Consider the following 19,346-nt stretch of genomic DNA (forward strand, 5'->3'; position numbering starts at 1 on the left):
GGTCACCCATCATGGGATTGCTCTAGACCCTTTCTCGCTTAACTTCAAAGTTCCTACGGAACCCAAAGCCAGTGAGCTCCCAAAAGGCCTCGTGCTAGGTAAAGATGGGAATATACATATAAGGATCACTCCCATGGGTGATGTGGGATCTTACAATCCACCTCCCTTAGGGGCCCGACGTCCTCGTCGGCACACCACGGCCAGGGTTAGGCTCTGATACCAAATTGTCACATCCCGGCCCGGAGGGGACCACTTCCTGGGCCTGCTCCACCACCGTAGCACAATATTGTCCGCTTTGGGCCCCGATCACGCCCTCACGGTTTTGTTTCTGGGAACTCACACGAGAATTTCCCAATAGGTCACCTATCCTGGGAGTACTCTCGTGCGCCCTTCTTGCTTAACTTCGGAGTTCCTACGGAACCCGAAGCCAGTGAGTTCCCAAAATGCCTCGTGCTAGGTAGGGATGAGAATATACATATAAGGATCACTCCCCTGCAAAGTCATGTTTAGCTTTGGGCTCAATACGTACACACAATTTTATATAACATTAAAAAGCAGGGTATTCATGACTTGCGCATATTAACTTTAGAGTTAAAAGTAGGATCCCCACCTTTGAAGATACAAAAATTGGTTTTATGATTAATCCACGTGACACCATATGATTGTATCCATGTTACTCACTCGTTTGCCACATAAGCATATTAACAGAGAATTTAAAGAAAATGTAACAAAATGATTGAATTGATTTGCGGTCCATTTTTAGGGATCAAATTGATGGATTTTTAATTTCAAAAATCATTTTGATAGGAACAAGGTTCTAAAAATTGCTAGGCACTAGTCGAGCGGCAGGTAGGGGCCTAGCGCCTAGGCGCCTAGGCGGCCTAGACGGATTTATGTAAATTTATTATATATCTTGTAAATAAGTGCCTATTTACACCTAAAAAAAATATATGTGTATGAATAATAAAAGAATGATAAAATGCAAAAATACAAGTAGAAAAATACACAAATTATATCATTAGTATGTTGATGAATTTGATCGAATAAGATACAAGTTCAAATGATACAAATTTTTAGTACTTTAGGAAAATTTTTCAAAGATGATATGAATTTATAGTGCATTTAAAGAAGAATGAATGTGCCAAATATATGTTTAGAAATCATTTAATCTTTGAAAACAAAGTATTTGACAACAAAAGAAAGTATTTAATCAACAATTTAAAATAAGGGAGTTTTAACGAAAAGCCTACGGTATTGTTTACTTTAACGAAAAACGACATTTTTACACTAAAAAGTCAATCATGGTACTATTCACTTTACTCTTTATTTTGTCCTTATTATTAAAACTCAAAGTTTTCAAGTTTTTTTCATTAGTTTTCCTTTAAAATAATTACATAAAAAAAATGGAGGGTGGGAAACCAAGATGCATATAAGGGAGGGAGGTGGGGCACCATTGTGCTAGCTATACGCATGTACCCTCCATTTTCTCTCTTCTTCTTCTTCCTCTTGTCTTCCTCGCTGGAATTCAAAACCCACTAACTGTGTAGCTATGCTCTGCATTCCTCCTTCCGCATTTTGAAAACAGAAAAAGGCAGTGAAATGCCAAGACCGCCTAGGCCATCCAATCGCCCACCTAGGCTGTCCAAGCGCCGCCTGGACCGCCTCGGCTCCCGCCTGATCCCTTCCTAGATTTTCCTCCCGACTATAGGTTAATCGTGGCGGCTAACCACTGCCTAGAGCCTAGGCCGATTTTTAGAACACTTGATAGGAAGGTCCAATTTCAAAGACCAAACCGTGATAAAAACCCTACATATAATTTAGTTTAACATTTGGTTGTTTAATTGGAGATAGCATAATAAGATCAATTAAACAATAGATAAAGAGAAAAGATCAATTAACCAATAGATAAAGAGATAAGATCAATTAAACAGTAGCTTAATTGACGTGTGGATCGGGTGCCTATGATTGAACTATTCTACCTCGATTGTAACCTCACTTTGAGGCCACGAGAGTAGTGCATGGCAACGATTGAACTATTCTACCTGGCTTTGTCGGGTGGTGGTGGCCGGAGGTCACAAGAGTAGTACATGGCTATGATTGAACTATTCTATCTAGCTTTGTGTATGTGTGTGTGCGCGCACGTGTGTGTGTTTGTGGGGAGGGGGGATGTGGGAGTGAGGTCACAAGAGTAGTACATGGTGTAGATTAACTTGAGATTTGGGTTGTCTGCCCTCCCCATTTCATACATTTTTCATCCCCTCATATTTATGTGGTCACGGTTAAATCACGTTAATATTTCACATTTTCATTGCTTTTTGTCTTATTATTTCTATAAAAAAATCAATATAAAATGTTGATATGACTTAACCGTGACCACAAAAATAGAAGAGGATGGGAAGGGTATGGGATGGGGGAGGGCAGACAATTCAGGTACATTAACTTGGCCATCTTTCGATGAATTCCCTGCATGGTGTAGATTAGTTTGGCCATCTTTCGATGAATTCCCTGTAAAGTATGTAGAGGGAGAATAATGTTACGCAAATTGAAAGTCGAATTTGAAATTAAGTTTAAGCTTTTACCCGGTTCAAAAAAAAAAGTTTATTATTTTATAATAGAAAAATGTTAGAGAAACGACACTTTTATTTCATTTTTTAAAAAGATGATCAGCCGGTGGCTTTGTCACAACAGTCTACTCTTTCGAGGACCGAGAAGACTTACATAGGCATTTTAGTCTCTCCTGGCCACCATCTTGTGATTCACCTAGCTCCAGGAATCAAACCCAAGACATATGCCGTGTAGAATTCGTCTCTAACCACTGGACCACCAAGACAGTTTTAGACTACAATGATTCACTATCTGATGTGGCAAGTAATAAGTTTTCGTATGTGTAATGTACATAAAATTAAGTTGCCTCCAATGGTTTTTCCGCAATGAAACCTTCAGTCCCAAAATCAAAAGCAAAACGAAATCATCCCTTGGATATAATAAAGTTGTGTCATCACCACATTTCTACTCTTGTGGTGAAATTACACCCTAACTTGTTATTAAGTTGGAGTCATAACTTTCGAGCCTTCTTCTTTAGTATTCTATCTAGTCAGCTCAATTCTTTGGTCTTCCCTATCCTTTTTCTTTTCCTAGTTTGATGACGAAAGAAAACAATAATATGGGTGCATCATCTCCAATGATCAATTTCTTTACAAAGAATCTTGTGTATACATTAAATAAAGTAGATGGCCTGATCGGCCACCACTGATCTATACTCAAGCTCACAAAAGTCACCGCAACTTCCACATCACTCGTAAAGCTAGACAACACCCACAACAGACCTTGGCTAGATTGTATTTTGGCTGCTTCATCAATGGAGTAACTCATTTTTTATGGACTTGGGACTTGGGTACATGTTGTAGATTAACTTGGGACTTGGGTTGTTTGCCCTCCCCATTCCATACATTTTCCATCCCCTCCTATTTCTGTGGTCACGGTTAAGTCACGTCAACATTTTATATTCCCATTGCTTTTTGTTTTATTATTTCTATAAAAAAATCAATATAAAATGTTGACGTGGCTTAACTATGACCACAAAAATAGGAGGGGATGGGGGAGGGCAGACAATCCAGGTCCATTAACTTGGCCATCTTTCGATGAATTACCTGTAAAGTACGTGGAGGAAGAATAATGTTATGCAAATTGAAAGTCGAATTTGAAATTAAGTTTAAGCTTTTACCTGGTTCAAAAAAAAAAAAGTTTATTATTTTATAATAGAAAAATGTTAGAGAAACGACAGTTTTATTTCATTTTTTAAAAAGATGATTAGCCGGTGGCTTTGTCACAACAGTCTACTCTTTCGAGGGCCGAGAAGACTTATATAGGCATTTTAGTCTCCCATGGCCACCATCTTGTGGTTCACCTAGCTCCAGGAATCAAACCCAAGACATGCCTTGTAGAATTCGTCCACTGGACCACCTAGATAGTTTTAGACTACAATGATTCACTATCTGATGTGGCAAGTAATAAGTTTTCGTATGTGTAATGTACATAAAATTAAGTTGCCTCCAATGGTTTTTTCGCAATGAAACCTTCAGTCCCAAAATCAAAAGCAAAACGAAATCATCTCTTGGATATAATAAAGTTGTGTCATCACCACATTTCTACTCTTGTGGTGAAATTACACCCTAATTTGTTATTGAGTTGGAGTCATAACTTTCGAGCCTTCTTCTTTAGTATTCTACCTAGTCAGCTCAATTCTTTGATCTTCCCTATCCTTTTTCTTTTCCTGGTTTGATGATGAAAGAAAACAATAATATGGGTGCATCATCTCCAATGATCAATTTCTTAATTTACAAAGAATCTTGCGTATACATTAAATAAAGTAGATGGCCTGATCGGCCACCACTGATCTATACTCAAGCTCACAAAAGTCACCGCAACAAGCGAGTCCACATCACTCGTAAAGCTAGACAACACCCACAACATATCTTGGCTAGAATGTATTTTGGCTGCTTCATCAATGGAATAACTCATTTTTTATGGAAAAATAAAAGAAACGGACCCCTAGAAGATTGGTTGAACCTTGGACCTTGTGGTTAACAGCCACCCACACGCGGAGAAATCTTGGGTGGACAGGACCCATTTTGTAGAGAAATCAAGAAATAGAGATAATTTAAGTGCGTTGACACCCTGATTAACCATGCATCCACACATGCTGCTATATAATCATACTTTCACCCATTTATTGGTCGAAAATTAGTATGGATCAGTACAAGTACATAATTAAAGGCAACTCATATAAATGACGGCCTCTTTGGATTACAAACTTGTTATGTTTGTCATAAAAGTGTTTCTGACAAACTTGTTATGATCAGAAGTGTTTCCTAGTACCTGAGCAATTCCATATGGGTTAGGAAACACATGAAAAAGGCACAAGCAGAAACACAAACAAAATTTCAAAGAGATAAGCAATTGATATAAAAATATTTCTTATGAACTTTAGATCCATGCATCTACAAGGGAAAAGAGAAAATGAAAATGATCATAATCAAGTTCAACTTATTCATGTCGTACGCAATTACATTATGGAGCAAGTGGTTGGTTCTGGATATTCATGAACCAGTTCACAGTACATTGGACGAAACTGGGTAGCGCAACACTTTTGAACACAGCTTGGTGAAGGAGCTGAAGGAGCTGGAGGAGCTGGAGGAGCTGGAGGAGCTGGAGTTGGCTTTTCCACAGTTTTAACCGCCGGCTTCACTTCTTCAACTTTGACTAGGGTGCAGGAACAGCCGAACTTTTTCCTCAATGACCTCGTCAAGCAGACCGAGTCTACACCATCCCCGATCACCTCCACATGATCTTTGTTTGCTCCTTCTATCGACACTTTACTAACACCTGCTTTCATTAATTATGATACCCTTTAATAACCATGCCAACTATAATTAACAATGAAATCGTTGAAAGAAAATTTGAATCATGATGATATCAAAAGGCACATACCGTGTGCAGCAGCTGCAATCTTCAAGGCCTTGGTTCTGCATTTGTCGCAGTGCATTGGCACCTTCACAACGATCTTCATTTGCTGCACCATCAATTTGTACAAAAGATGTATAAACAACATGATCAATTTATACATTTAATTAATGTCAGCTAATTTAAGAAAACCTTCCCGCCTTATTAATTAGTTTCAGTTGGATTAAAAGAAAAAAGTTATATAACTGCAACAAGATGCAAGAGTAGTAAAATATATACATATATGAAAAGGCTTACCGGCGACATTTTGGAGAGAATGTTGTGTGAAATATGGAAGTTAAAGTTTTTGGGATGGAAACCCTATGAATCAGCGAAAGTAGAATTGTATATCGATTACCTTGCTACTTATAGAAGATAGGATCCCCTTTAATATTTTTCTTGACTTGTATTACAAGTCCATGCATGCCTACCCTGCACCAATCACATGAGATCTTACCTTTCTTTTTCTTTTCTTTTTTAGTGAAAAATATGAGATCGTATATATCTTACACACAAGATTTTTTTTATTGTTTATAAAAAAAGTCACGTCTGAAGAGAGTGAAAAAAGTCTTATTGGCGGTATGAATTCTAAAACACCACTGCGCTCAGTTTTGCGCCAAACCCTTCATTAGCTCCAAATATCATGTCTTAATGTTGAAAAATGTTCCAAATTTACATAACTGTTGGTACACCTAATAGTTAATAAAAACATAAAATAAAAGATGAGTAATATAGCTACTACTGTACTAGCTAGCAACCGCATGTGTGGCTGATGCTTAAAAAAAAAAAAAAAAATACTAGCTAGCAACTGAACTTCAAGAAAATTAATCAAAACATTTTGAAGAACACGATTCAACCACTGAAAAGTTATCCACATGCCTTACACTCTGAAGCACCCGACGTAGCTATAATTAATCCACTTGATCTATACACCATAACGATAACGAAATTTAGTATTACTGGAGTCAATTATATTTTCATATCTAGAATTTGAACGCATACTAATATGTTTCATCCAATCTGCATTAGCTAATAGATTAATAATTTCTATTGGCCAAAAAGTATATTGTTTGAGGATCAATTAGACTCATGCAGACATATGTCAAAATTATTTAAACTGAAAACACACTCAGAAATTTATTTAGATTAATACATCGTCCAAATTATACACAGTAATTCACGGATATTTATGAAAGCAATATTTAATTCTCACAATTCATCTTTGTTCATTGTGTAATGACCCACAAAAAACTACGATTTTTATAATTTTAAAATATTGTGAGATCTCACATCGACCAACAGAGAACAGGTGATGTGCCTTATATGTACACACTGAGAAATTTATTTAGATTTAATACATCGTCAAAAGTTACTGAAAGAAAATCTATTACTACTCCAATATAATACAGAAATACCAAATTCAATAATTTCAATGGTTATTCAAATTCAGTAACTTTAGAATACAAGGAAAACTAATGAAAAAGGCTTGAAAATTTTGAGTTTTAATGATGACGACAAAAAAAAGGATAGAATGAATAGTACCAGGTTTGACTTTTTAATGTAAAAATATGATTTTTCTTTAAAGTGAACAGTACCATGGATCTTTCGTTAAAACTCCCTAAAATATAAGAATACTAAATTCAACGTTTGTAGCCTAAAAAACCAGAGGAACAGTATTCGTGAGAATTGATGACTACCTATTTGAAAAATGTACCTGAAGATTGACTTTCATCAAATAAATCATAAAAATGCAGAAAATTAGTAAACCCAAAATTATAAATTGTTACATCATCCATTTTAGTCATGCATAAATACACCATCACACATAACAAATTTGCCTATATGACAATGATACACAATGTAATTGTTCAGATTCATGCGTAAGTACCCTTATCACGTTATCAAGTTTGCTTGTTGAATTTGCCCCTGGAGTCCTGACTAATGTGATCACCTTCAGTGGCGCATGAGCTCTTTTCTACAAAGTTGCTTCCTTCAAAAAACCCAAAACATATCACATAAAGAATCAACGCTATTACTGCTTATTAAAGAAATTAGTCACAACAGGTATCATATACATCAGTTATAAACCTAAAAGGCATCGGATTTGTAAGCTTTGGTTTCCTATACTTCTCCCACTGAGCATTGCTGGCAATAGATGTGGAGTTTTCTTTCTAAATCTTATCTGCTTGATTGACCTGCATCGTTGTTCAAGCATTAAAAGGCATAAAAAACCATAAGGGAGAAATGAACAAACATAAACACTCCGAAGATATGTCATTCTCATATATTTTATAGCCTTCTTCAAGGCTTGGAATTATACAACTATTTTTTCCCTAATAGTTCTTATTTATACTTTTACTGGATTTGCATCACTTCTTTTACATTAATAAAAGAAAATGGAGAGTTTCGAAAAACCTCAAAGCCAGTACCAGTGAGCTTAAACATAACAGATAAGAGCTAATGAGATAGAGCTAAGCTACTTCACCTCTTCCATAATTCCAAGTCTCCATCCAAGCCTAGACATCCAGACATTGCCCAGATAGGTGTCGCATCTTGACCTGCAAGATTTACACATAATTGCAAAATTGGAAGAGGTTTAAACATGAACAGATTGTAAAACGCAAAACTTTATAGCACCAAATTGCGTTGCAAGCAAGCACCAACCAAAAACATTACACCCAGCAACATCTGGTTGAAAAAATTCAGATCTTTAAATAACTGAAAATTCAGTTTTATGGAATAAGATGGGAAAAACAGAATTCTCCACGGATAATGCCAACTTTTTTCTCTGCTGTTTGGTGAAATCTACAGAACAGAGAAAAATATTTAAAAAAAAAACCGAGAGGATTTATAGAGCTACCCTGAATTTAAGTGACCGCCCAGATCTCATTCAACTCTCAGAAAGAACCGAAAATGGTGAAAAGTTATTGACCAAGGGAGTGAGAGAAATGTGAAGAGAGAAGAAAGAAGCCAAACAACAGAAAGTCCCATAGAGTGATCCAATTCAAGTTCAAGGGATTAAATCTGCAACCAAAATCAATAACAAAGCAACCCAAAAAGTTATGAAACTAATCCTATGTATTTGAAACTATTTAACAATTTTTACCTTGAGTTTCGAAAATATAGAATCCAATCAAATTAAAATCCATAGTATGAAATTAAGAATCTCAATTAAACAAAAACTACCTAATTAATTGGATATCCTGGCGAGTACTGCATGTTTCATTACAGAAAAGTGGTAGTTGAAAAACCTCATATTTAAGAACTGAACCGAGGAGCTGGTTTACGTTGTGAAAGTAAAGCAAGAAGTAACTTCTCCATTTCGAGATCAGCAGATCAGAGTTTGGAGCTGTCAGATTCTCTCTGTCTCAATCAACCAAGTTCTCCATTTCAAATTCATTGAATACGAATGCAAAAACTAAAACTCTTTTAATTTTCCGTGTGTATTCAATGATTTGCTTCCTGTAAAAATAGGAAATATGGAATAATTATTTGGCAATGGAATCATGTATAGAGCTAGAAGAGGAAGTAAAGAAGATACGTCAAAGCAAATTAAGAGATCATCATATTACAAAAGCTACAATGGTAAATTAAGAGATCATCATATTTAGAAACAGAGACACGTATAAAGCCGCAAAAAAATTATTATTACCGACAAAATACTGGAAAATCTAAAGGCTAGGGATTTTCACTTTCTTAGCGAAAAAAATAATTCAAAAAAATAAATTGTTTCTGAGTGATATAACCCAAAATCATCTTAGACAGCAAAGAAACATTGGATTGAGAAATCATACCTTAATGGGAGACCAGTGTTTAACAAACAGTATTTTAGGCAAAAATGAGTTTTAGTTATGTATCAATCAGTATTCAAAATTATGTAAATTTTTTTACAGAGTCAAGAAAATATAAATATAGAACTGTTAAATTGAAATCGTAAACCCAAAACCCAATCAAATTAAAATCCCTAAAATCAAATTTAAGAATCCCAATTAAACAAAAATTGATCTAATTAATTGGATATCCTGGCAAGTATTACTCAAATGTTTCGTTTCAAAAAAGAGGTAGCTGAGAAACCCCATACCTGAAAACTGGACTCAAAAGCTGGATTATGCTGCGGAATTGAAGTGAGAAGTTACTTCTCCGTTTTAAGGTCCGCAAATCACAGTTCGCAGCTGTCCTGATTCATACCATTTTAAATTTTACATTTGTTTCAATCTGTATCATGTGTCTATGGACATTAAGTTGTAATGATAAAACTCAAATCTCTCCTACGTATAAAAAGGTTGAGTAAGCAGCCAAAACAACAGGGCAATCAAGCAAGTGGTCGCAGGTACACAAAGTAATTTATATGTAGGCAGCGAACGTATATATACATCTCAAAATGAAAATTTCACCTGGTGATCCAACCTATCAGCATCAAAGTAAACTTCCACTCTGCACTCCAACCGTCTCATTCTTTCTTCCTGCTAGTTTTCAAACAAATCTGTAGAGTAGAGTGAATGAGTAAAACAATAGATTACCACAATCAAAAAACAATTAGAAGTAAGATATACATGAATAATTAGGAGTAAGATATATATGTACAATGGATGAATAATGAATATGTGATATTTACCAACAAACTAAGATAAAGAGTTCATTTTACGATAATTATTCATAAGCAATATCCTTACTGCATAATTGGTTAGAAGGAAAAAAAAAAGTAAATAACGATTAACATTATTTGCAATTCTTACTGTTTTTACCTAATCATTTGCAGGATGCATAAGGGGAAAAAAAAACTTTTTTACTTCTTCCCGTCACATAAATTTGGATTTCACCTCATCCAAACAAACGAACAATCATTGTTATATTTTTTTCAATATGTAATACCAATTTGAAAAAGAAAAAGATAATCTAGTTGACAAATTTAAATTCAATTTTTTTATTTCAATATATTTGTTTGTCAAACTCAGTGATCAAACTTTACACTCATGCTTTCCAAAAAGAAAAAGAAAAAACGAAGAAGAATTGAAAGTAAAAATGTGAAATTGTAACCTATGACAATAAGATCAGCTAGCAAAACAACAAATTTGATTTCAGCTTTTTATGGTATTGAAATAGAAAACTTTCTATGTAAGTTTTCTGATTGTATTGAATAATAAAATCAGTTACACAGATGTGAATATATATAGTCTTAGCTGCCTTAGGCTAGTTACAAGAATACCCTCAACTATCTTAACTAATTACAGTAACTAACAGAACTGATTACATTTAGCTTTATCATACTATTCAACAGTAACTACATTGGATGACTTGTCATTTGCCCTATTACACCCCCTCAAGCTAAAGGAGGAATCAGTGAGGATTCCAATTGGAACCTTGGACAGAGAAAAGAGAACCTGCTCTTAGACAAAGATTTGGTGTGAAGATCAGCCACTTGGTCTTCACTACAAACATATTGAGATTTGCAAGAACCAACTCCCGGATATAGTGATAGTCAATCTCAACATGCTTGGTTCGAGCATGAAAAATAGGATTAAAGGCTAAAGAGATTGCAGAGATATTATCACACCATAGGGTAGGTAGAGTAGGAAGAGGGAAATGAAGATCTTTGAGAATTTTGCAAACCCAAGTGAGTTCTGCTGCAGTATGAGCTAAAGAACAATATTCAGCTTCTGTAGAGGAACGAGCAACAGTGCTTTGTTTCTTTGCACTCCAACTGATGAGATTAGAGCCAAGAAAAACACAATATCCACTGGTGGACCGCCTGTCAAATGTGCATCCATCCCAATCAGCATCAGAGTAAGCTGAAAGAGTGATGGGACCTTTAGTAAACCATAAACCATGAGAAATAGAACCTTTAAGAAATCTGAGAACCCTTTTTGCTGCTTGAAGGTGTTGTTCTCTTAGAGCATGCATAAACTGACATATCTGATTAACAGCAAATGCAAGATCCGGTTGAGTCCAAGTGAGATATTGTAATCCACCAACTATGGAACGATATTCAGTGGGATTGGATAAGAGAGGCCCACTGTGGTCCAGCTTCTGAGACCCGAGAGGAGTGCAACAAGGTTTGGCACCTTCCATATTTGTTTTCTTGAGGAGATCAAGTAAGTACTTGGTCTGATGGAGAAAGAGGCCATTGGGAGATCTGTGAACTTCCAATCCCAAGAAATAGTGTAAAGGACCAAGATCTTTCACTGGAAACTGAGTGCTAAGTTGTTGGATAAATTGTTGACAGAGTTGAGAATAGGGGCCAGTAACTAGAATATCATCCACATAAACAAGAACAATGACTAATTGAGGTCCATGAAGGACAAACAAAGAAGCAGATTGGGATTGGTGAAACCCAAGGGTATGAAGGGCTTGAAACAATTTATCAAACCAAGCTCGAGGAGCTTGTTTAAGACCATATAAGGATTTCTTTAGCTTGCAAACAAAATGTGAAGAGTTGGAATCAAGAAAACCTGGGGGTTGTTGCATGTAAACATCCTCCTTTAAGTCTCCATGAAGAAAGGCATTGCTAATATCTAATTGATTCAAGAACCAATTATATTGGACACCAAGTGTAAAAAGAATTCGAATGGTAACGGATTTAGCAACAGGACTGAAGGTTTTTTGAAAGTCAACTCCTTATTGCTGATGAAATCCCTTTGCCACCAAGCGGGCTTTGTGTTTGTCAAGAGTGCCATCAGGATTTTTCTTGACCCGGAAAACCCATTTACAACCAACTACATTCTGAGAAGGATGAGGAGGAACAAGAGACCAAGTGCCTGTGGAGATTAAAGCATTATATTCAGCTTGCATGGCAGCTCTCCAGTGAGCATGCTTTGATGCTTGCAAATAAGTACTAGGAACAAAGTCAAGATCAACAGGAAGTGGATGTTTGGTTGCTGAATAAGCTCGAGACTTGTATATTCCAGCCTTAGATCTTGTAATCATAGGATGTGTATTCTCAGAAATTGGTGGATGACTTGGCTGAATAGGCACGAGAGAAGAATTACTAAGAGAGACAGAACGAGAAGAACTGAGAGAATGATCCACTGACTGAGTGCATGAAGGAACTTTAGGTGGAGGTGAGATCTGAGGAATGGAAGTAGGTGCAGAAGGACATGGTGATTCTGAAGAGGTACTAGTTGTAGGAGAACTTGAGACATATTTGCGGAAGTGAAGATCCAAGGATGGAGAATATGCCGGAGATGAAGTCTCTGAATTTGAACTGTGACTCAGCATGGACTTGAATGGATAAGAGTGTTCATCAAAAACATGTCGAGATATGTAGATCCTATTTGTCACGGGATCAAGACACCTATAGCCTTTATGTTGTAGACTATATCCCAAAAACACACAACTTTTGCTTTTAGCTTCCAGTTTGCTGGGAATGTAAGGCTTAAGCCAGGGATAACATTGACAGCCAAAAACTTTCAATTTAGAGTAATCTGGGTATTGATTGAAAAGAAGTTCCCAAGGAGACTTTGTGAAATAGGAAGCCTATTAATAAGATATACGGCAGTGGAGAAGGCTTCAACCCAAAACACTTGAGGAACATGAGAGGCAACAAGTAATGTTCGAGCTGTCTCAATAAGATGGCGATGCTTCCTCTCTGCACAACCATTTTGTTCCGGAGTATGTGGACAACTAAATTGATGTAATATACCATATGCACGAAGAAAAGAAGCAAGGGAGTGACTGGTGAATTCACCCCTTGAATCTAAGCGCAGAATCTTGATTTTATTGCCACTGAAGTTTTCTACGTAGCTTTTGAAAGTAACAAATGTAGAAAATACATCAGATTTGGACTTCAATGGAAAAAACCAACTATATTCGCTAAAGTTATCAACAAGAAGTAGGTAGTACTTGAAACCACTATTAGATGTAACAGAGGCATGTCCCCATAGATCACAATGCAGAAGTTGGAGACTTTGAGTTGATGAAGAAGCCACTCCAAAAGGAAGCTTGTGGTTCTTAGCAAGTGCACAATCTGAGCAGAAAAAATCAACACTCTTCTTGCCTTGTAGTGCAAGATTATTAGTAGATATAACCCTTCTGAAAATGGAGGAGGAAGGATGTCCAAGGCTCTTGTGCCATAGTGTGACAGGTGCTTTGATGCTAAGAAGAGCTGAGGTAGATTGATGGAGACTGGTGGAACCTTGGAGAGGATAGAAACCATCCCTAACAGGGCCGTGCAAAAGCATCTTACCCGAAATGCGATCCTTGAAAATGGATCCATAAGGGTCAAGAGTCAATGAACAGTTATTATCCTTAAGAAACTGATAAGCAGACAGGAGATTGTTTTTCATGAAAGGAACATGTAAAACATTGCTCAGTTTAAAGGAATTATGTGGAGTGTGCAAAGATGATGAACCAATATGATGAATAGACAATCCTTTACCATCGCCAATGTAGACTTTGTCCTCTCCACTATAGGGAGTAGGAGAAGAAATATTAGCTACATCATTGGTGATGTGGGAAATGGCACCAGAGTCAATTAACCAGGGCTGAGATGGTTTGACTGAATGATGCGCAAATATAGCAGCAAGTTTGGCTGGAGGGATTCGACCACAGATGTCCGGATTCATACGATCAAAGCAGTCAATTGCCTCATGACTTGTAGAACCACAGATCTGACAAGGAACTTTGAAGGTGGAAGAACCTTGAAAATGGCGAGATCCTTGATAATTTCGATTGCCACGATTTGTAGGGAAAGTACCACGAGAATTATGAAAATTGCGACTGCTGCGATTGGAAGAGAAATTACCTCGAGATGGCCTACCACGATTTGAGTTAAACCGAGAAGTAGAGTGAAGGGGTTGATTTTGAGCAACAAAAGCAGATGGAGTATGAAGCAGGGAAGGTTGAGAGCGTACAGAAAATGCTTGAAAAGGCTCAGTAGCAGAAGAAGGAATAATAGGCCGGCGGCAAGCCATAGATAACTCTTTGGTGAGTAAGAGACCATGGAGCTCATCAAGACAGGTAGAAGATAACCGCAACATGATGGAATCAATAAAAGATTCGAATTCATCGGGCAATCCATGAAGTGTAGCAGCAATTAGGTCACGATCGGACACTGAGGCACCAGCAGCTTGCAAGGAATCAGCAATTTCCTTGATTTGTTGCATATAATCAGAGATGGATTGAGAGCCTTTCTGAATTGATTGGAGTCGCGATCGCAATTGGTGAATGTGAGCCTCCGAAACTCCACCAAAGCGCTGTTCAAGCTTTACCCAGAGCTCGCGAGAAGAAGAAACACCAACTGTGAATGGAATGATTTCTTCGGAGAGGGTAGAATTAAGCCAAATCAAAAGATTTTGATCCTTTTCATACCAATCCTCAAAGGCAGGGTTCATCGAGCGATCAGGCAAGAAGGGCGAAGGACAGATCTCAGTGCCATCAATGATACCAAGAAGTTTGTATCGGCGGAAAATGGGAGCAAACAGTGCTCGCCATGGAAAATAGTTGGATCGTTTCAGCTTGATCGGCACCATACTGCCAATGTTGTGAATCGTAAGAGGGGTATACGAGTTCAAAGGACTGGGATTAGAGGAAGAATTAGGGTTTTGGACTGAAGGAGAGATAATCGGAGAAGACGATCCAGTTGGTGGCGAGTCAAATTGAGCAGCCATATCTTGAAGAGATCCAGATTCAAGAGAGATCGAAGACAAAAAGGCAAAGAATCAAAGAGAAGTGATCAAGAAACGATTGATTTGTCGAGCAGAAGAGAAGGTCGGTGCTGGGAAGCAGAATGGCGTGATACCATATTGAAATAGAAAACTTTCTCTGTAAGTTTTCTGATTGTATTGAATAATAAAATCAGTTACATAGATGTGAATATATATAGCCTTAGCTGCCTTAGGCTAGTTACAAGAATACCCTCAACTATCTTAACTAATTACAGTAACTAACAGAACTGATTACATTTAGCTTTATCATACTATTTAACAGTAACTATATTGGATGACATGTCATTTGCCCTATTATATGGCATAATATTAACATACAATAATGACAATAAATATAAAAGTTTAGAGAATGAACATACCAATTGGTGGAATATAGGTGAATCATCAAAGTTTCCTAAATACATGTGTAGAAGGATACAGATATCGCCTTCACCTTCGTTTTGAATTTCACTGAAACATAGTGCCTAATAATTGTTGCATAAATTAATTTTAAATTTTCCATCACTCGTAAATTTTAATTAAATAAAGCGAATACATAGTAATCATATCCCAATCACAGAATTAAGGATTTTCAAATGTCATAATATTTAACAACTACTATGCATGGTTCTTAAAAAATATATATAAAACTAACCTGTAAGTACAACAGCTATGAGTATAAACTAATGAACATTTCCTTTAAAGACATAGTGCGGAATAAATTCTGTCACATAACATCACTTGGGAATGGGATTTAGTTTAGAGGCAAACCTTCCCATATCAAATCCATTCATACTGATCACATGACATTAAGAAAGTTTGATATTTAGAGTATATAATTCAGTCAATTATATAGATGATATGTCAGTTCTACTCATGAAATACATGATACAGAAACCCACTTTGGTTAGATCAATGATTCCAACCACCATTAAATCTTCATAGTTTCCCAGTGTCAACCAAATTTGAAATCTCTTTTATTTTTTACACAATTCAACTTGAACCTATGTCTCTCAGTTGCAATCTCACTCAAGTCTTTCCCTCAAAACACTTCATCGTCATCGCAATTCGAACCCAATATACCAATTCAGTGCAACAAAAGCAAGAAGTGAGTTCGAAAAAGCATACCTTCACAAAGCTAAAAGCTTTCAATATTCCGCGACCTTCTTCTTCTTCTTCTTCTTCTTCTTCCTTCTTCCGACTATCTTCTGATTCAGGGATGGCAGTGCTGCAGCACTCATCGAGCATGCCTATTTCAGTAACCCCAAATCAGTTTTAAAAAATTTTAGGTATAAACACAAAATTGGGCATAATGAAAACTGAACCAAAGTCTGAATTGCTTACCTAAGTGAAGAGGATTTTGGAAAACGGAGCGAGGCCGCTGCGGCGTTTAACCTGGCCTGAAATTAGTTAATTACCCAGATGAAAAAAGAAATATAGAGTGAATTAAAAGATTTATCACAGAGCTTACCTCTGCAGTTGTAGCAGTCTACAGATCCCAAAGCTTAGAGATGAGGCCTGCGTGAACTGGTGGCAGCAGTGATCGAACTTTCCAACGACCTGGCACCGGAATCTCTAATTTCAGCACCAGCTCCAACTCCCTTCCGCCACAAGGCAAGTGAGTCCGTCGGCCAAAGCACCTGCAGCTGCGGCAAAACCCCAAATTTCAACAAAAATTTGAAAACCCAGAAATTAAATAGTAAAAAGAAAGCTTCTTTGGGTCAATTGAAGAGGAAAGATCAGTACTTTTTTGGATTCGATGGTGATACCGAATGATGGGTCGAGAGAGGCAGCAATGGCGGCTTGAGCGGAGTCGGTGGCACGGTAGGTTGCTTGTAAGTGGGCTTGTCGAGCTCGGGTTTGGGTTCCGGATGTGGAGGCAGGGGGCGACAGTGTTTCGACCCGGAGTAGGGGGCGTGGCGGGAGAAGTAGGGTTTGTCTCTCTTCTAGCTCATGGTGTTTAGACGAGGTGAAGAGGGACGAGGGTTTGCCATATGAGGTGAGGAGGGAGGGGGGGATAAAGGAAGGAAGCGGTCGAGGATCCCACGCGTCACAAAATCGTTATTCATTTGACAGCAAAGCAAAAGGAGCAAAGTTGAAATAAAAGAAAATTGCTCGAGGACAAAATCGGAAATCCACTGTATAAGTAACGGTAATATGAGTCTAAAAGGATACGACGGGAATTAAGTTGAAGGTTACTCTTTTAATATATACTAGATAGTAATGTCCGCGTTGCTGTGGGATTAGAAATCAGCTACAATATATGAATTTGAGCTAATAATATATGTTGGGATAACATTGATTAATCTAAATAAAATTATCTCAGGATAGGAAAGATTTTTATTTGTTGCAAAAAAATTCTTATTTTGTTATTTTACAAAGGTAATTCGCTCCAACTTCCTTGGTATCATTGCTCATCTCTGCGGCAACTCTTTGACATTCCAAAGAACTAAAAACAAATGCAAAATTACCTAATCAAAATTAGAAGCAAACCAATTGAACAATGAAAACATTTGCAGACATGCCGTACAAGTATTCAATGCGAAAGGGGAACAAACCTTTTGCACGGTGGTCTTGAAGCAAGTATGCATTAACAAAATCATCAATGTGATCCTTCATGTGACATCCCACATCGTCCAGGGGAGTGATCCTTATGGGGGCGTTTGTTACACCTCCTTAAGTGGGACAGGCTTGGATGGGCTTCAGTAGAATTATAATCCTACGTTTGGTAAGGGCCTGGACTAAAGTAAATGAGACTCGCCTCGACTAGGAGGCGGTCTTCGCTTCGCTAAACCTCGTTAACGAGTCCCGAGCTTTTGCTAGGTATTAAGCGGGACTAAAATGAAGGCGAGGCCGACAGCAAGACTCGAGCTTCCCCTTGCTAAATCCCAACTTCCATTCCTTGGGCTTTCCATTCTTTCTTCTACAGCACTGTCACTGTGGCCATGCAGTCGGCGACGCTTGCTCTTCCGTGGCCCGAGCCAAGGGGACAACTGCAGCTCACCACCTCGCGGACACACCCACCGCCTAATCTTAAACTCCAACCACCAAAATTGAAAGAAAGAAAAATTTATTAACTGCTGACCATATCGCACAGATGAACGAAGTTCTAATAGATTGGCATAAAGTTCTCACTTCAAATATGGCTAATTGAATAGAGAAATATAACATCTTTCGTTGCTAGATTGCTATTGAATTCGTGAAATGATTGACAGCGTATTAACAGAGTTACGAAACATTGTTGTAGACTTGCAATGACAATCATTTGCTCCAGTCATCTCTGCAAACAATTTTGATGGAGAAAACAAGTTTGGGGATGAAGAGAGATATAGAGACAGAGAGGGAGAAGGAGGGTGATAAGGAGGGATTGGGACAGAGCCAATGAGGAGAAGTGAGAAGTTTCCAAAGAGAGTAGAGTTTTTAAGAAAAGAAAAAAAGAAAAATGTTAAATCAATAATAAAAAATATATTATAATATGTATTAAATAATATAATAGTATAGTTTGTTAATTATCCTGCTTCTTAGTCCAACATTGCACCAAACGCTTCACTAAGCTAGTCCAGCTTAGTCTAGTTTAAACCAGTATAATTTAGTCCTTGCACCTAGTCCAGTCTGAGACAGTCTGGTGCAACAAACGCCCCCTATATGTATATTTCCATCTCTACCTAGCACGAGACCTTTTGGGAGCTCACTGGCTTTGGGTTCCTTAGGAACTCCAAAGTTAAGCGAGAAGGCGGCTAGAGCAAACCCATGATGGGTGACCCACTGGGAAGTTGCTCGTGAGTTCCCATAAACAAAATCGTGAGGGCGTGGTCGGGGCCCAAAGCGGACAATATCGTGCTACGGTGGTGGAGTGGGCTCAGAAAGTGATCCCCCCGGGCCAGGATGTGACAATTTGGTATCAGAGCCTAACCCTGGCCGTGGTGTGCTGACGAGGACGTCGGGCCCCTAAGGGGGATGGATTGTGACATCCCACATTGCCCAGGGGAGTGATCCTTATATGTATATTCGCATCTTTACCTAGCATGAGGCCTTTTTGTTGGAAATATACCCTGAAAGTCAATCTTTGGAAGAAACCTTTCAGGACAATGAATTGATGTATATATGACTCTTATACATCGGAAGGCAAAGATACTAATTAGGACTATCTCAATGAACGAAATATGTCCTAAATAGTGAATCCATGGACAATGGATCGATGGA

General features: G+C 37.7%; 2 protein-coding genes and 1 long non-coding RNA gene across 3 annotated transcripts; all 3 read right to left on the minus strand.

The window, feature by feature from the left end:
• Positions 1–5,041: 5,041 nt before the first annotated feature.
• Positions 5,042–7,488, minus strand: LOC125470329 (heavy metal-associated isoprenylated plant protein 47-like). The gene is made up of 3 exons (XM_048569240.1): positions 7,391–7,488; positions 5,491–5,572; positions 5,042–5,385 (listed from the first exon to the last, which is right to left on the minus strand). Exons 2-3 carry the CDS (start codon positions 5,567–5,569, stop codon positions 5,066–5,068), a joined length of 399 nt encoding a protein of 132 aa, XP_048425197.1. The 5' UTR covers positions 5,570–5,572; positions 7,391–7,488; the 3' UTR covers positions 5,042–5,065.
• LOC125470327 (uncharacterized mitochondrial protein AtMg00810-like) lies at positions 7,239–11,990 on the minus strand. Its single transcript, XM_048569236.1, has 7 exons — positions 10,248–11,990; positions 9,584–9,985; positions 8,689–8,964; positions 8,167–8,526; positions 7,988–8,060; positions 7,591–7,697; positions 7,239–7,492 (listed from the first exon to the last, which is right to left on the minus strand). The coding sequence occupies exon 1, from the start codon at positions 11,965–11,967 to the stop codon at positions 10,840–10,842; it is 1,128 nt and encodes a 375-aa protein (XP_048425193.1). The 5' UTR covers positions 11,968–11,990; the 3' UTR covers positions 7,239–7,492; positions 7,591–7,697; positions 7,988–8,060; positions 8,167–8,526; positions 8,689–8,964; positions 9,584–9,985; positions 10,248–10,839.
• A 4,622-nt stretch (positions 11,991–16,612) lies between these two features.
• LOC125470331 lies at positions 16,613–17,251 on the minus strand. Its single transcript, XR_007252642.1, has 2 exons — positions 16,890–17,251; positions 16,613–16,789 (listed from the first exon to the last, which is right to left on the minus strand). It is a non-coding gene; the product is annotated as an uncharacterized LOC125470331 (long non-coding RNA).
• Positions 17,252–19,346: the final 2,095 nt, after the last annotated feature.

Source organism: the organism of the source record quoted next, unplaced genomic scaffold (genome assembly GCF_019419815.1).
Source record: "Pyrus x bretschneideri cultivar Hongxiangsu unplaced genomic scaffold, Pyrus_bretschneideri_v1 Contig5, whole genome shotgun sequence".
Classification (NCBI taxonomy): domain Eukaryota; kingdom Viridiplantae; phylum Streptophyta; class Magnoliopsida; order Rosales; family Rosaceae; genus Pyrus; species Pyrus x bretschneideri.

What these genes read in the sequence shown, in the direction of transcription:
- LOC125470329 (XM_048569240.1), bottom strand. Translation starts at nt 5,569, where the DNA reads ATGAAGATCGTTGTGAAGGTGCCAATGCACTGCGACAAATGCAGAACC. An exon ending in GATTGCAGCTGCTGCACACG is followed by an intron (nt 5,386 to 5,490) that starts GTATGTGCCTTT and finishes TAATGAAAGCAG; the next exon opens with GTGTTAGTAAAGTGTCGATA.
- LOC125470327 (XM_048569236.1), bottom strand. Translation starts at nt 11,967, where the DNA reads ATGCAACAACCCCCAGGTTTTCTTGATTCCAACTCTTCACATTTTGTT.